This window comes from Meles meles, chromosome 14, assembly GCF_922984935.1.
Source record: "Meles meles chromosome 14, mMelMel3.1 paternal haplotype, whole genome shotgun sequence".
Lineage (NCBI taxonomy): Eukaryota > Metazoa > Chordata > Mammalia > Carnivora > Mustelidae > Meles > Meles meles.
Genome location: NC_060079.1, coordinates 50,190,001 through 50,205,944, shown reverse-complemented (window position 1 = coordinate 50,205,944; position 15,944 = coordinate 50,190,001). Strand labels below are relative to the sequence as shown.

At 33.4% G+C, this 15,944-nt stretch overlaps 1 protein-coding gene across 1 annotated transcript in view; it reads left to right on the top strand.

Moving 5' to 3' along the window:
• DACH1 (dachshund family transcription factor 1) overlaps positions 1–15,944 on the top strand; it is a 428,800-nt gene that overhangs the window by 306,459 nt on the left and 106,397 nt on the right. Inside the window, exons 5-6 of the mRNA XM_045978290.1 lie at positions 6,865–7,000; positions 10,255–10,389. Of these exons, the coding sequence (XP_045834246.1) occupies positions 6,865–7,000; positions 10,255–10,389 (271 nt within the window). The remainder of the gene's footprint in view (positions 1–6,864; positions 7,001–10,254; positions 10,390–15,944) is intronic.

Here is a 15,944-nt window from a genome sequence, read left to right as displayed (position 1 = left end):
ACTGCATATGGCCAGTTCAGTGTGGTTATAGCCTGGAAGAACATATACAGTGCCTTAACTAGATAAAAATTTGGCTTTAAACATTTGCCATGCACAGAGAGAATGACACCACTTAACAAATGGCAGTGTTGACCAAGACAGAACTTAGCTTTTTCTCCTTCCTCTCCTCCTTCTGCGCCCCCTTCCTTGAGTGTGGGAAAGGAGGAAGTCCTATCTTTTCATTAGGTTGCTAGTATTTATTCTTACATAGGGATGAATTATATCCCTGAGCCAAGACCGTATGCTGTTTAAACTAACTGTAGGACTTTATAAACAAACAGTAATCTGAAATTATGAGGCTACCTGAATTTTCATACAGATACAGGAAAAAAATATAGTCCCCTACCTCCACTGAATAAGTTTGAAGAGACAGCCGGAGAATAAAACTAAGTTGTTGATGATTATACTCATGGGTCCTACCAGTTTCACATTTAGCAACATTAAGTATTTCTTGTGTATCATCACCAAAACAAATAAAAAGAGCTATGTAAATATCCCTTGAAACCTCACTTTAGAACTTTGAGTCATGGAGTTTTGATGGTGTTCTGCCTGGTTCTATACAGATGCAAGTATATTAGCATCATTTACTATGTCTTCCAAAATTCCTTGTTAACACTTTCCTGGGTCCAGAAACCTATTTCCACTATTTGTTTTCTCTGATAATATTCACCAGAACAAGGGAATTTAGATGTCATGCTTAATCAGTGTACATATATGTTTCTGAACTCTGCTAACATTTCCTAGTTTATGATAGATGCTCCATGAGGGAAAGGATTTCCCTCAGTTCTGTTTACTTACATATAACCAGAGCCCAAGACACTGGTACATATTAGATGGTTCAGTAAATATGCTTTGAATAAATGAGTTTAAGTGTGAGCTGTCTTAAAGCTCAGGAGTTTGGGTTATATAAAGTATTAGTCAACTTCAATTTTGTAAGTTAACAGTTATATCAAGATAACATTTAATGTTAGAAATATCTTCTCCCCAGTCCTACAACATATTCAGTCAGGGAATCTCAGACTGATAAACTTATGAAAATCCAGATAATTAAAAAGAGAGCAACATAAAGTAAAGCTAAGTGAAATAATTCTTCAGAGAAATCCATTGTGATTGAGTTGTGATCATTTGGACTTACACTAAGAAAATATTTTAAGTTAATAAAATATAATGCATTTTGTGAGGAGAGGAGACAATATAATTTTTAAATGTTCAACTGCACATGTGTAATATTAAACATTTTATACTTTTTATTTTAGAATTTTGGAATACATTATTTTGAATGCCACCTTTGATTCTGAATTATCTTAGAGACTAATGCTTCTTGTTCTGCCCAGAGGCAATAAATATAGCCTTTTCTTTATTGTTATTCTGCTACCATTAGTTTATTAGTATGACCTTTTTTTTTTTTTTTTTGTGAGAGGGTATTCCTCTTAAATTTTCATTTATTATTGTGGCTGGTTTTATAAAGATGGAACATTGCAAAGGATTGTGTTTTATTGATTGGTGGAGTTATGATGCAGGACTATAAAGCAGTGTGTTGAAGTATTAAATTAAATATTCTTCCTCTTTGTCCTACTTCAGGCCCATCTTGGAGGTTAAAGGGTATTACACAAATGAAATGATAAATCCAGTTTACATAGTTTCCCTATAGACATTGAACTGCTTCTTTCTTATTATGTCTGAATAAAACTCATTATCTATTTTGTTTCAGTAATAATTATGAGATTCTCTCCTAAGCAATTCTTTACTGTCTCCATTATTCTCCATCTTATAGCATACTCTGGAAAGGCAAGCATATAAATATGATAAAAGAATTAAGCTGTTGAAATAAATTAATTTATTGTGCAACAATGTATTCAAATCTTACTTGCTCAGTGGATTTTACTTTAATGAAATTCTTCAAAGAACAATACATCATGTTCCAAAGATTGAAATTATACATTAAGTGAAATGACTGAATATGTTGTGTCTCAATTTATAGAAAGTTTCAATTGAATACTTAGCTTTTAAATAATAAAAATTTGCATAAATTAAAATATTTTCTTTAAATGAAAGTATTAAATATCGTCTTTGTATCCTTTGTTCTTAGACAGTTGTAATTAAAGTAAAAACAAGCTAAAGTGAAATTAAAAACACTTTCACCTACATTTTCTAAGCCTTAAATTATGCTTTTAAGATGTATTTTACATTAGATTTAAATCTAGTTTATTACATGGTTTATTATATGATGTTTTAGAGTATTTTGAATGTATAAATGAATAAGTAAATAATGCATGAATGAAAAGAATCATTAAGGAAAGCTTTGACAGTTAAACATATTGTCTAATGAAATAATTTTTATACTTCTGTGGAAAATGAAACAACTAATTGTTTTTAATGGCATAATCATTGTTGCTAGAATTTTAGACATTAAATATTTAAGTATTTTATGAGGTAAATATCTCAGGAAAAAATCAGTTTCTCATGCTTTCCATTAGCACCAGTAAGAAGTCTGTTATGATAGGAAACTCAAGACTTGCAAAATAACTTCAGAGGGATTGATTTATTTCAAGATCTCACTTTGTCTCTGTGCCTCCAAACGTGTGCCACTGCATATATGATCACTTACATAATTATTATGACAAACATTAAAATGTACTAATGACTAAACATTGACATCAGTGACTTTTTCAAGAAAATAGGATGGTTAAGCTAGAAAACTGTATTTTTGTCAATTAAAAGTATAGAGTGTTCTTTTTCGAATACTTACCATTTAGTTTTGTATAATCCAAGTGTTGAGAACCAGATGTATTAGGGATTACCTTCCAAGTTTAGACTCATTTGCCCTTTTATTAGAATTTTTAGAAATCAAGGTTAGACTCCTTCGAGTTTTTCTCTGGTCATTCATGCCATTAACATTAGCATAACTTATTAATACATATACACAGACTATATAAGAATTCTATATAGTAAATTCTATACAGTATACTGAATTCAGTACAGTATTATTTGTAAAGGATTAAGAATACCTCTTCCAGGACATATCTGAGCTGCTACTTGAAAGACGCATTAAGCACAGTGTTGTTTCAAGTAGTCAAGTACATGACCTAATTGGCATTTTGGGAGTGGTGAATTGTGGGATTTTTGTGCAGTTGAATGTGTTCAACAGTAGAAAAGAATAAACTAATAGCACATGAAATAACATGGATGAATCTCAAAAAAGGTTTGTTGCTGTGAAGAAGCCAGACACAAATATGTACTATATGGTTTCATTTTTATGAAATTCTAGAACCAGCAAGTCTGTTTTATGGTGACAGAAGTCAGAAAGTCGTTGCTTATAGGAATCGGGAGGAATTGACTGGAAAGGGACAAGAAGTCTTTCTGGAGTTATAAGAATGTTCTAGATCTTGACAACTTATCAAACTGAACACATAATAAATGCATGGTTTGCTTCATAATTTAGGGTAGGTGTGAATGTCAAGAAAAAGGATTCATAATATCAGCTGCTTTTAAAATTACGATGAAAAGATTGGAAGTAACATCAGCATCCAGATGTGAAGTCGCTATTCTTTTAAATCATATGTGCTTGTTTCTTAGAAACTTGGGTCATTTGTTAGCCAGGTGGACTAAAGAACTCGTATCATTTAGAAGTTTATCTTCTTTGGGGAGCCTGGGTGGCTCAGTTGGTTAAGTGGCTGCCTCCAGCTCAGGTCATGATCTCAGGGTTCTGGGATGGAGTCCCATGGTGCTCCTTGCTCAGTGGGGAGTCTGCTTCTTCCTCTGTCCCACCTCCTGCTCGTTCCCTTTTTCTCTTATTTTTTTATTCTCTCTTATTCTCAAATAAATAAATAAAGTCTTTTTTTTCTTTAAAAGTATACCTCCTTTGATTTATTTAGTTTGGAAAAATAACTGATAATATGTTCATTTTTGTGTGTTATTTGAGACATCAATGTCAAAATATTTAATCTCCAAATTGTGCAGTTGGATACCATCTTTCTTTAGTATCCCTTTGTACAGCAAATGCATGACATGCCGTAAACTTCCCTGAACAAGCTAACAGTAAATTTTAGCTCTGGAGGGTGTGTGTCTCCCTCTTTCCCTCTTTTCTGCCCCATCTCTCTCTCTTCCTCATTTGCTTATTTTTAGTCTTTCAAATATAACCCCACATGACTTGGGTAGGAAATATATTGTGTGAAGCTTACATTTACCTACATACCAGTCTGTGTTGCTGTTTGCAGAAAATAGAGCACTTAATTCTTAACCTCCGATCAATTAAGGTAAAGGGCGAATGTTATATGGTACAATATTGATAATACATCTCTCCTTTGGGAGGTTTATTTATTTATTAATTTATTTTTATCTTTTTTTTTTCAGTGTAACAGTATTTATTGTTTTTGCACAACACCCATTGCTCCATGCAATACGTGCCCTCCCTATTACCCACCACCTGGTTCCCCAACCTCCCACCCCCGCCCCTTCAAAACCCTCAGGTTCTTTTTCAGAGCTTCTTTGGGAGGTTTTAATTGTCTTTTACAGAAACCAATCCACACATTTTAGATCAGTCCAAAAGCTCCTAAAATACAAAAAATTATCTTTACAACAAGATTCTAATATGCATTGCAACTTTGGGAAGAATTTAGTTGTTGCTGTTGTTGTTTTCCTTTGTTTTGGTTACAACATTGATTGATCTTGCAAATCTTTTGTCATCAACTTTCTTATGGGCCTTTTTTTATTCCATGGAATATATAATGAGAAACTGGTTCATGCATGGATTTTGCAGAAGGTCATTTTTCTGCTTATTTTCATTTTATTTGTCATGCTTTTCCCAAATTAAGCCTCCACATATCTGTGGAAGATGTTTATCAACAGTGTTCAGGATTGAAAAACGGGTGTGAGACAAGTGGTGCTCAATTTTGGACGCACATTAAAATCACCTGGAGTCTTAAAAAGTGAAGTCTGGGCTCCACTTCTGATTCAGGGCATGGGACTGTTGTCACAAAGTATCATAAACTGAGTGGTTTGAAGCTACCCAATTGTGTCCACTCACATTTGTAGAGACTGGAAGTCTGAAATCAAGATGACGGCAGTGTCATGCTCCCTCTGAGCTCCCAGGTAGAACCCTTGCTTGCCTCTCCATCACTTCTGGAGGTGCCAGGTCATCCTTGGCATTCTTGCCTGGCAGCTGTGTAATTCTAATCTCTACCTCTATATGTGACGTTTTCTCTCATATCTTCGCAATGTCTCTTGTAAGGACACCAGTCATGTTGGATTAAAAGCCCACTCTACTCCAGTAGGACCTCATTGTAATTAATTTCAGCTGCCAAGACCCTTTTTCCAAATAAAGTTCACATTCACAGGTACTGGGAATCAGGGCTTCACTTTTTCTGGAGACATGATTCAACCCCTCATACTCAGCAAGACAGAATCTCTGGAAAGGAAGCCTAGGCACAGGCATGTTACGGATTTCCCAGTTGATTCTAATGCAGAGCAAGCCTGGGAACCATCACGGGACTAATAGAACCCCTGAGACCGACAATAGGTATTACAGACCCTCATTCTCAATGGTCGATTGACCTTCTACAAGTCAATTACATTTTAGAACTTTTTTTTTTTAAATTTCTTAAAGTCTGCTCTTTCAAAATTTGCATTTTTGCACCCAAATAAAGAACTATTGATTTATTCCATACCATGTAGTTTACTTCTAACCTTTCAAATATTTATTAATTATTGAAAAGACAGTTCTTCAAGGCCTATGTGCCTTGCTATCTGAAGGCATAAATACTATGTTGCTCAAAGAAGAAAATGTTAGTAAGTGGAGTATCTTATTTCTTAATCTGCAGCTCCATTTATAATAGCTCAATGGAGACAGTTATACGATATATTTGCACATTAGTCTAATGGGGAAGGTTCAGGGCTTAGCAGGAAAGACAGGGAGTGGGACCTAAGTGTTAACTCAATAGTATTAAGAAACATGATACCAAGTTTCCCTAGGATACAACTAATATATATTTCATGAATTTCCTCTAATACATATATGCGGTTGGGTTGGAGCTGAGAGAAACAGGTAGTCTGAAAATTATTAGAATCAAAAAAATTATTCCAATGTTAAATAATAATCGATTTCTATGACGCCTTAAAATGTGACCATCCAGGTATGTCCAGAGCAGGGCCATGATGAAAAAGCTGTTAATAACTCCTCTAGTGTTTTGTTTTGTTTTCAATTTTAAGATTTTTTTTTTATTTATTTGACAGAGAGAGAGACATAGAGAGAGCATAAGCAGGGGTAGTGGGGGAGGGAGAAGCAGGCCTCCCGCCAAGCAGAGAGCCTGATGTGGGGCTCGATCCCAGGACCCTGGGATCATGACCTGAGCCAGAGGCAGACGCTTAGCAACTGAGCCATCCAGGCGCCCCTCCTCTAGTGTTTTTATTACGGTCTGTCACATTGATAATTTGTGTGCTAAATGATCCTTACACACTTGCTGCAGCAATAGAACATAGAGAATTCTTTAAATTGATAATAGTCTGGACTTGAAACCTGCTTTGTTCTGTTACTTTTTTGTTGTTCTAATGGGTTCTAAAAGGGTCATCTTTGCTGACCTCCCTTTTTATCCAGAGAGGGGATCCATATTTGCCATTATCGCTTGCCTGTAGAACTTGTTTCCTAACTAGTCTTTCCCTACTTTGGCTTTGCTCAAGATAAGGGGTTAAAATGCCAGTGAAAGATGACTCTATTTCCTTTACATTTCTGCAGTACTGCATGAACAAAAATCAACGTTCATGAACAAAAATCAACGTTCCCATGTATTTACCTCTTTTCTCCCCCTATTCCTTTCCGTGGTGCCACAGGAGCGTGTCCCAGACAGCCCTTCACCTGCTCCCTCTCTGGAGGAGGGCCGGAGGCCTGGCAGCCACCCATCATCCCATCGGAGCAGCAGCGTGTCCAGCTCCCCAGCACGGACTGAGAGCTCTTCGGACAGAATCCGTAGGTCTCATACTTTTACTTGTCACCATTTTAAACTTTATTAGGTGCAGCTGGCTTTTCTAATCAAAATGCCCTCATTCCAAATAGATCTCAGATGTATCATGTTCTGAAGCTCTGTAGCAATAGCCATCTCTCAAAATTATGTTTCCCAGTTTGCAGTATCATGAGGTATGGTGCTACATTAACAGGTTCTGATATAAACTCCCTCTCTTTGATGCCACACATAAAGGTCTGAGCTATGAAACAGAGAAAGTAAGCTTCTAGATTAGTTTCTGAAGTAAACACCTCCAACTCAACAGTTATCTAGTGGCTAAGGATATGATTTGGGGATTACTCAACTTTATTCTTCAGTCCCATACCTTGCCAGGTTTTGAAATTTATCAATTTTCAAAATTCACCGTTGCATTGACAAACATAGCCACAAAGAGGAATTAAAAAAATGAAATTCACAGCAATTGACTTTAAAAAGAATGTCCTCGTCATTCTGATGGTCAATTCAAAATTGAAGAATTTTAAATTGCTTGAGTTTTAGAATTTGAATCAGTACATCAATAATGCATATTATTGTCAGATATTATTGTTGTTAAATTCTAAATTGTAGAGGCTCTTTTATTTCGTGATCACATTTTCAGATATTTAACCAAGAAAATGAAGAGTAAACTTAAAAATGCGATTCAATTAACTGGTTATTTTGTATCTGTATTTTGTGTCGAGAATCTAATATTGTTTTTCCAATACAACAAACATATTAGCAGTGATTGTGTTGGTTGACAAAATCAATATCATTTTATCCTTTCTAGGATTTACTTTATTTTAGGAAATCGTGTTTGTGGTATAAACTTCATCTAATTACACATAACTGGCTGAAGTTATTTGGTTGTTGAGAATATTTTTATAATAGAAAAACATTTGATAGAAAGTATATTTATAAGTCATAAAGCAGAAATTTGTTTATTTATTATTATTTATTTGCATAAAGCAAGAATCCTTAGGAGGAATGCTATTGAGGTAGATAATAAATACTAGGTTGATTAAATTGTATACAATTATTTTTAAAAATAGTTAATTATTGAAAGTTATATAGTTTGACATAATTCTATGCTTGGCCTATCTAAAACATATTTCCCTAATTTTGTAAGGGATGAATATAGCTGTGTATTAATAAAAGTGATTATAACCACTCCCAAACCAATGACATTTTCTGGGGCTGGCAAATCTTGGCTCCCACTACCTCAAACCATCTTTCATATAAAATATTTTCTGTATACTTATGTGCCATGCTGACACTAAAACCAGAAATTTCATGATGCATACTGGTTTCATTTTTAATGCTTTTATAAGATGTCATCATTGAAAAGACACTGTCCTTCTAGAGAAAGTAAAATATTTTTTCACAACACTTAAATGGAAATGATGGGCAGATAGGGAACAATTTGAAAGAATTTTGTCATACATTCATGTTTTAAATTAATCATTGTGTTCTTTTTTATTCTTGATAGAACAAAGGAGACATTTTTGCATGTTTGGACTACCATAATTGTCCAAGTGGAAATACATACACTTGCACACAAATTCATGCACACACACACACACACACACACACACACGTAAATACATATTCATGCATATGCATATTTTAATTTTTTTTGAAATTAGACTGGCACAGACATTTAAAAAATAATACAAAGAATTCTTTCACACTCATCACTCAGATTCACCCAGTCAACAATGTCTCTGAAAGAGCTATCTTGATAAAGGCATAATGCCACGTTAATGTCCAGAGACATAATGACACGGACACCATGCTCCTTCATCTCAAATACATCATTGTTTGTCTTCTCTAAACAAGGAATTTCTCTTAAGCAATCACAAAACAATGATCAAAATCAAGAAATTAAAATTATTATAGTATATTGTCTAAACTATAAATCTTTTTCAAATTACACCAACTTTCCTACTAATAATAATTTTTTATTTTTTTCTTCTAATGTTTTTAATAGCAAAAGATTTTTCCTTACTGGTCCAAAAGCCAATCCAGGATCACATATTGAAATTACTTGTCATATTCCTTTAGTCTCTTTTAATCTGGAACAGTTCTTTGGTTTTTTTTTTTCTTTTGTCCTTCAGTATCTTGACAATCTTTTTTTTGAAGAATATAGGTCATTTATTTTGTAGAATTTCCTTCAGATTGGATGTTTTTGTTTTCTCATGATTAAACAAACATTCCTTGAATTATGAATTTTTGGCAGGAATCACAGAGGCATGATCATGTGTCTTTTTTCTCAGTACATTGTTTCAAGAGACATGATATTCCTCCAATACTTGTCATAACTATCTCTTGGTTAAGGTGGTAACTGCCAGACATCTGTACTGTAATGTTACTCTTTTTTTAAACCTTTGTAAATAATAAGTTGTAATAATAAGTCTTGTGAGGAGATATATTAAGACTATATAAGTATTATATTTTTCATCAGACTTCCATTCCATTCCTCTAGAATCATCTGTTGAAGATACTTCCCTCACACAGTTATTGCTATGGTGATTTCCAAATGATAATTCCTAATATATTCTTATGGTATTTAAAAAAAAAAAATTTCTTTTTTCTAGAGAAGGTAAGTTTTTATGGAATGAGTTCTCATCCAGTTTTATATACAAAACTAAGATTTTCATGGGCAATTTAGTAGGAAATTTATTGACCGGATTTTGAAAATCATAAGGGTGTTTGTCATCTACTTTATTATTTCAATAGTGACATGTTACTGTTAATAGTTCAAGAAAGCAATTATAGTTTTTATTCATTCAACCATTCAATAGATATTAATTGGGCACTTGTATTTTCAAGTCTGAGTTCAAACCCAATTTTTAAAGAAATACTTTGGTGTCTGAAACCTTATGTTTTATTGACTAGAATAGGATATGAATATTGAAACAGTTACGTTAGCACCTTAACTTGTTAAAAGTTAACAACTTTTAGTGGTTGTAGTGGTAAGGCCATTCAAAAGTATTCTAGATATATAAAAATATATATATTCACTGTGAAATAAAAACAAGATAGAATGTTTTCAATTCCAATATTTTTCTACTTTAAACATTTTCATAGTTCCCAATTCTCAGTGTTCTTAAAGATGGATTAAAACATTAAGTTAGACCATTATATTTTATTTATATTTGAGTCTAATTGAGTTCAGTTAATTTGTTTGAACATTGTGTGTTATGGTGTTTTTGTCTTTTTTCTTTTGTTTTGGGCTTCACAGCTGTCCATCAGAATGGGTTGTCCATGAACCAGATGCTGATGGGTTTATCACCAAACGTACTCCCTGGGCCCAAAGAGGGAGATTTGGCTGGTCATGATATGGGACATGAATCGAAAAGGATGCATATTGAAAAAGGTAATATATGATTATGTGGCCTTGTTTTTTTTTCCATGCTCAACATGTGGGCTAGACTTTAATCACAGAATGAGGTATACTTCTACCTCAAAAAATGGCATATAAACATTTTAAAAACCTACAGTAAGTAAAACTTAAGCCTTTTCAGCAAAGAGGAAGTGAACGAAGATCTGCTTTTTCTTATATGACAGGTAAGTGATAATTTACTTTCCAATACATGCTAAAGTGGACAATTGTTTGTTTTAATTGTTATCACTGAGTTTCTAAAGACCTACTATTAGTCTTTCTCAATGCCATTAGGGCCAAATGTCATTTTTCTATACCTGATAGAGCTCAAAATATACAAAGGATTATTATTAATATTTTCAGATTAAAATATATATAGTCATCTGACCAATCAAGAAATAGAAGTGAATCTAACCAAACAATGTACTAGTTGTTTCAAAATTATACATAACAAATAACAAAGCCCAGATGGCGGGAAGCTGAAAGTTTCCTCTTTGTATTACATTTGTATCAGCCCAATTCATTTTCACAGGCAAATATTGGTATTTTCATGCCCTATTTCATAAAGGACTTTCATGAAGAAATTGAAATATTATTTTGATATGCATGTTAAAAATTTGTGCTAGTAGATGTAAATTTATTTTTTCAAATAGTAAGGTTTAGATTGTGAATATAAGAGCCCTTCCAAATCTTTTTCATCTTAATTTAATATTTTTAAATCTTATTAATATAGAATGGGTACTTTGGCTGTCTTTTTTAACATGAATACCAAATCGTCAGTGTTATGAAAAGTATCACTTCTTTGGAAAACATAATTACACAAAAAAGCACAATTAGCTATCAAAAAGGAAAATAAATAAAATTGGATATTTAATAATTAATGAAGCAGAAAGAAATGATTAGAGGAAGATCAAGTTAAGATGGGGCATTTTTTTCCTCCAAAAGTAAGAAAATTTATATAAAATCTTTTCCCATCCAACATAAAAACAGTCATGCTGAGCCCTTAGGGAGAAAGAATACCATATTTCTACAAATTAGATTATCTGCATTATGGAAGGTGAATGAGAAAACAATAATCTTTTCTAGGTGCTAATATGTCAAAATCTAGGTATAAGTGAGAGCAGATTAAGACAACTTTCTAATTTGTTATTTTGAAATTTGATATCAAATGTTATTACTAAGCTAGGTAGACGCTATGCAATGTATCAGTGAGCCAGATTGTACCTAAATACTTAATTCTATTTTTTTTCAAGCTATTCTTCAACAATGAATAAAAAAATATATATTGTCCCTTACATATATTTTGATGTATACCTTTTATATTTGATCAAAACCTATTTAAGCCACTGCCTTCAGCTCAGGTCATGATTCCGGGGTCCTGGGATCGAGTCCCGCATCGGGCTCTCTGCTCAGCAGGGAGCCTGCTTCCCTCTCTCTCTCTGCCTGCCTCTCTATCTACATGTGATCTCTCTCTGTCGAATAAATAAATAAAATTAAAAAAAAAAGATTTAAAAAAAAGATTTAAGTAATAATATTTAAATAAAAGAATTCATCGTCTAGGTGAAGCAGCCATTCTCCATCAGGGTTCTGCATAAGAATAAAGCCCTAGGGGCCCCTGGATGGCTCAGTGGGTTGGAGCTTCTGCCTTCGGCTCAGGTCATGATCTCAGGGTCCTGGGATTGAGCCCCGCATCGGGCTCTCTGCTCTGCCGGGAGCCTGCTTCCCTCTCTCTCTGCCTGTCTCTCTGCCTACTTGTGATCTCTCTCTCTGTCAAATAAATAAATAAAATCTTAAAAAAAAAAAAGAATAAAGCCCTAGAAGAAAATAATGCAAGTGAATCATTTCTCAGTTTTCCCATGGATACATAAATCGTTTCACTTGGAATGTATAAGGGGGAAGTTAATTTATGACATACAATGGGTGTCAGGATATTAGGGCTTAATTCTTTTGCAGCACCTAGTGGAGAAGAGCTGGGAGTAAAAAAGCAAAAGCCCAAAGATGGTGGTGAGGACACCATCAAAGGCATGATAAGTGGCATAATTGGAATGAGTTGCACTGGAATTTTAGGTAAATATCTTTGTGCAATTGATGCTTCAAGCTGAGTGTGCCTACTATTTTCCTATTACTTTTTTCATGGGTTCTGTCTGTCCATTTATCTATTTTTAAAATTATGATTACAATTTTGCCATCATGGAGCCTTTCCTGAAATACTGTATTAGGTTGTTTGAGGGGACCTACTTCTGTTTTTCCCATAGGCCTGCTCCAGAAATCTTCACTGCAATATTTGCCTTGTTGTTTGGAAATTATATCTCAATTGGTCTAATCCCAGTACTAGACCATAAAGTCCTTGGAGTCACTGTGTAATTCCATTGCTTTAAACAGACTAAGAATCTATGAATACATACTGATCTGGGCTGAATCATTAGGAGATTCTAAGAGATGGTGAGAGAAAGTTAAAACAACCCTAAAAATTACACTCTTTAAGTATTAGTAGGCAAAAGGTAGAATTATATAACTTTTAGAAGGTACATTTACATGAAATAGCAGGGTGTTCTGACGATGCGTAGACACAAAAACTTTCTATATCAATAATGGTACTTCTCCTATCAAAGTTTTAAAAATGATTTTGCTGTCAGAATAAAGATGTTGGCTATATGCCAATGGTTTTCCAATATTTTAATGTATATTTTATAAGGGAAAATAAATGTTTATTTTAATATTCTTCCTAGGAATATAAAACTACCATTGAATGCATGATTTCCAATGTAGTTATGTAATCCTAGAAATTGTGGTACTTATACTAATTTGTTATATGTTGCTCTTTCTTTTCTATACACTCTCTTTTATCTATTTTTCAGCATAATAAATTAACAGTAAATATTCATGGCTTTCTAGATTGATAGAGTCTACTAAATTAAAAATTGTTTTCTTTCATGACTACATATATCATGTGCCTCATACTAGCCCTGCAACTTTCTTACTACACATTCTGTATTAAAACAAGTGACTTAATTTAGAGACATTGGTAGAGAAATTAATTATATGTTTGTGTCATTTTAGGCTCAAACTTCTTATATGTAATTTGCTGCTTACCCCTTTAAATCATTCAAAGCATAATAATTCTTTAGAAAACATTGATTTTAAAAATAGATACCAAAATTAATTTGTATGCTGAGAATCACTGCGGTTTAAAATCTTAACATCTATAACTTTTAAGTATTTTTAAATCTTCTTAATATTAAAAAGCTATTAACTCCTCTCCATTAGAATATTTAAGCCCCTGTTAGCTGAAGGCATTCTAATTCAGGAGTACTAACTGCTGAGTAAATTCACTTCTTGTTTTTAAAAACAGTGATAGGTTTTTGAATCTCGGAAGTGTTTAAGGTCCATTCAAAATGTAAATGTGAAACTGAGTTAGTGTATCAGAAGGAATAGACATAATATTGTATCAGTCATCCCAAGTTTAAGGAGAAATGTTTTTAGTATTATAAACTTTGGCTAAAATAAGGACTTAGTCAAAGATATGTACTGAGGAAAACTGTGGTATAGCTCAAAGCTTCAAAACCAATTTTACGTCTTCTAAACTTTTATCAACAGATTCCAAGTTCTCTAGAGCTCTCTGGACCTTAAAATCATGGCTGATCTTTTCCCTCAGTCATAATTTGATGGAAGAGGCAGTAATAATTGACATCTGGGTTATATAAATAGACTCACTGTTCCTTTATGTGGCACCTTTCTGTTTATTCCCCGCATATTTGTCCATTGATGCTAATTTACAGTATTTCTCATGTATAATTTGTTCCTTGGTGTTTCTTAAATTGCTACTTTTTTCAACACATTTTTGAGCATGTTTTACACCTTCGTGTTGTTCCATAGGCACCTTTTTTTTTATTATTATGGAATGTATCTAATTTTTAATTTACCAGAAATTAAATGTATGATACAGATAAGCTTATAGTATCAGCTTTTTCCAATTATAGAAAACTTAAGTATGTATAGTTGAACTATGAAATACTAATTAATGTTGAATTTCAGTCTTGGACTAAGTGTACTGAAATGACATAATCAATGGATAAATATTTACATAATGTCAAGTATGTGAAATAAACATGAAATACAAAAGCCTTTCCTTTCTCCCTTTCTCTCTTCCTCTCTCTCTTTTTGCTGTAGTTTTTAAAATACATATCCTAATTTTCCTTGTAGTTGGATCTTTTCCCTTTATTTGTTTTCATAGAAAATATGAAAACGTTCTTTCATTGGTGACTCTTGAGGACTTTCTTTCATTGGTGACTCCTGCCATTTTAGAAGCAGAAATAATTTAAGAAGCAGCAGGAAATACAGGGGATTTGCCTCAGGCCATGAAATATTTCTTTTGTGGCATATTTTGTTCAGTTGGCAGTGCTCAAGATTTCCAATGGCTAACATACTTGTATAAAAGGTTTCTTTTTGGTACTCTGAATTTGAGGACAGGGCACTCAAGGCAATAAAGTAGTTTGCGGACTGGCCATATTGGGATTTCCTCTCGTTAATGGTTTATTCTTAGCTTCCAACCTTGTGGACTATTTTCCTCAAAAACACCTTTTTGAATGACTTATGTCATCCCTTTTCTCAAGTTTGTGGAAATCATTTTTTGAAGTATATTTCCTTTTGTACATTTCTCAATATTTAAAAATTTGAATTTTACTTGAATTAGGATTGAGTCTTCACGAATGGCCTTCTTTTAAATTCTAGATTGATATCACACAAATTAATTAATAGTAAATATTATTTTGCTGTATACACCTATATCACAAATCTTAACCTGTTAGTATCTCATGTAACTGTTTGGATGTGTATAGAGTAAAAGCCCCTTTTCTTTAGAGATTCCTGTATTTTGATTATGTTAACACACATATAGGTCCAAGAGTATTTTCATTTTAAAATTCTCTAACAACGTAACTCTTCCTTCACTTTTATTCTTAAGATATAATTTCTCTTGGCATATCTTAAAGTCTTTTGTAAAATATTCTCCCTAAATACTTACTATGTGGGTTTACTCTTTGTTTTTCCACGCCTGTGAAATAAAGGTAGTAAACTTAATGCAGATACTTTTAATTCTGTGATTCGTAAGACTAGACAACAGATTTCTCTGAATTTCAGAGCTCTTTCTTAAGCAGATGGCAGATTTCACATGTAAAGTCACATAAAGTGAAACTTTATGAAGGCACTGGTTTATTATTTTATGAATTATAATTCAAGAAACAGAGCTTGCAGTAAAACTTCAATGACAACTCAAGAACATTCTTACTATGAGAATCCCATGACCTACCTATAATGTGGGCAACTGGTATAAAATGGGTTTTAATGTTTATTTTTTCTCCATGAACCTTCTGACCATTCTGTCACACTGAACTTTCAGGTTTCTCAAACATCTTCTGTCCTTTCCCAGATGATCCAGTTTCTTCCTTTACCTGGGGTGTATATGCCTCCTATTCATTAGTGCTCAACCCTAAACTCTGCTGGGCAAAAGCTATATCTTCTCATCATCTTTGTACACCTAGCACAGAGTC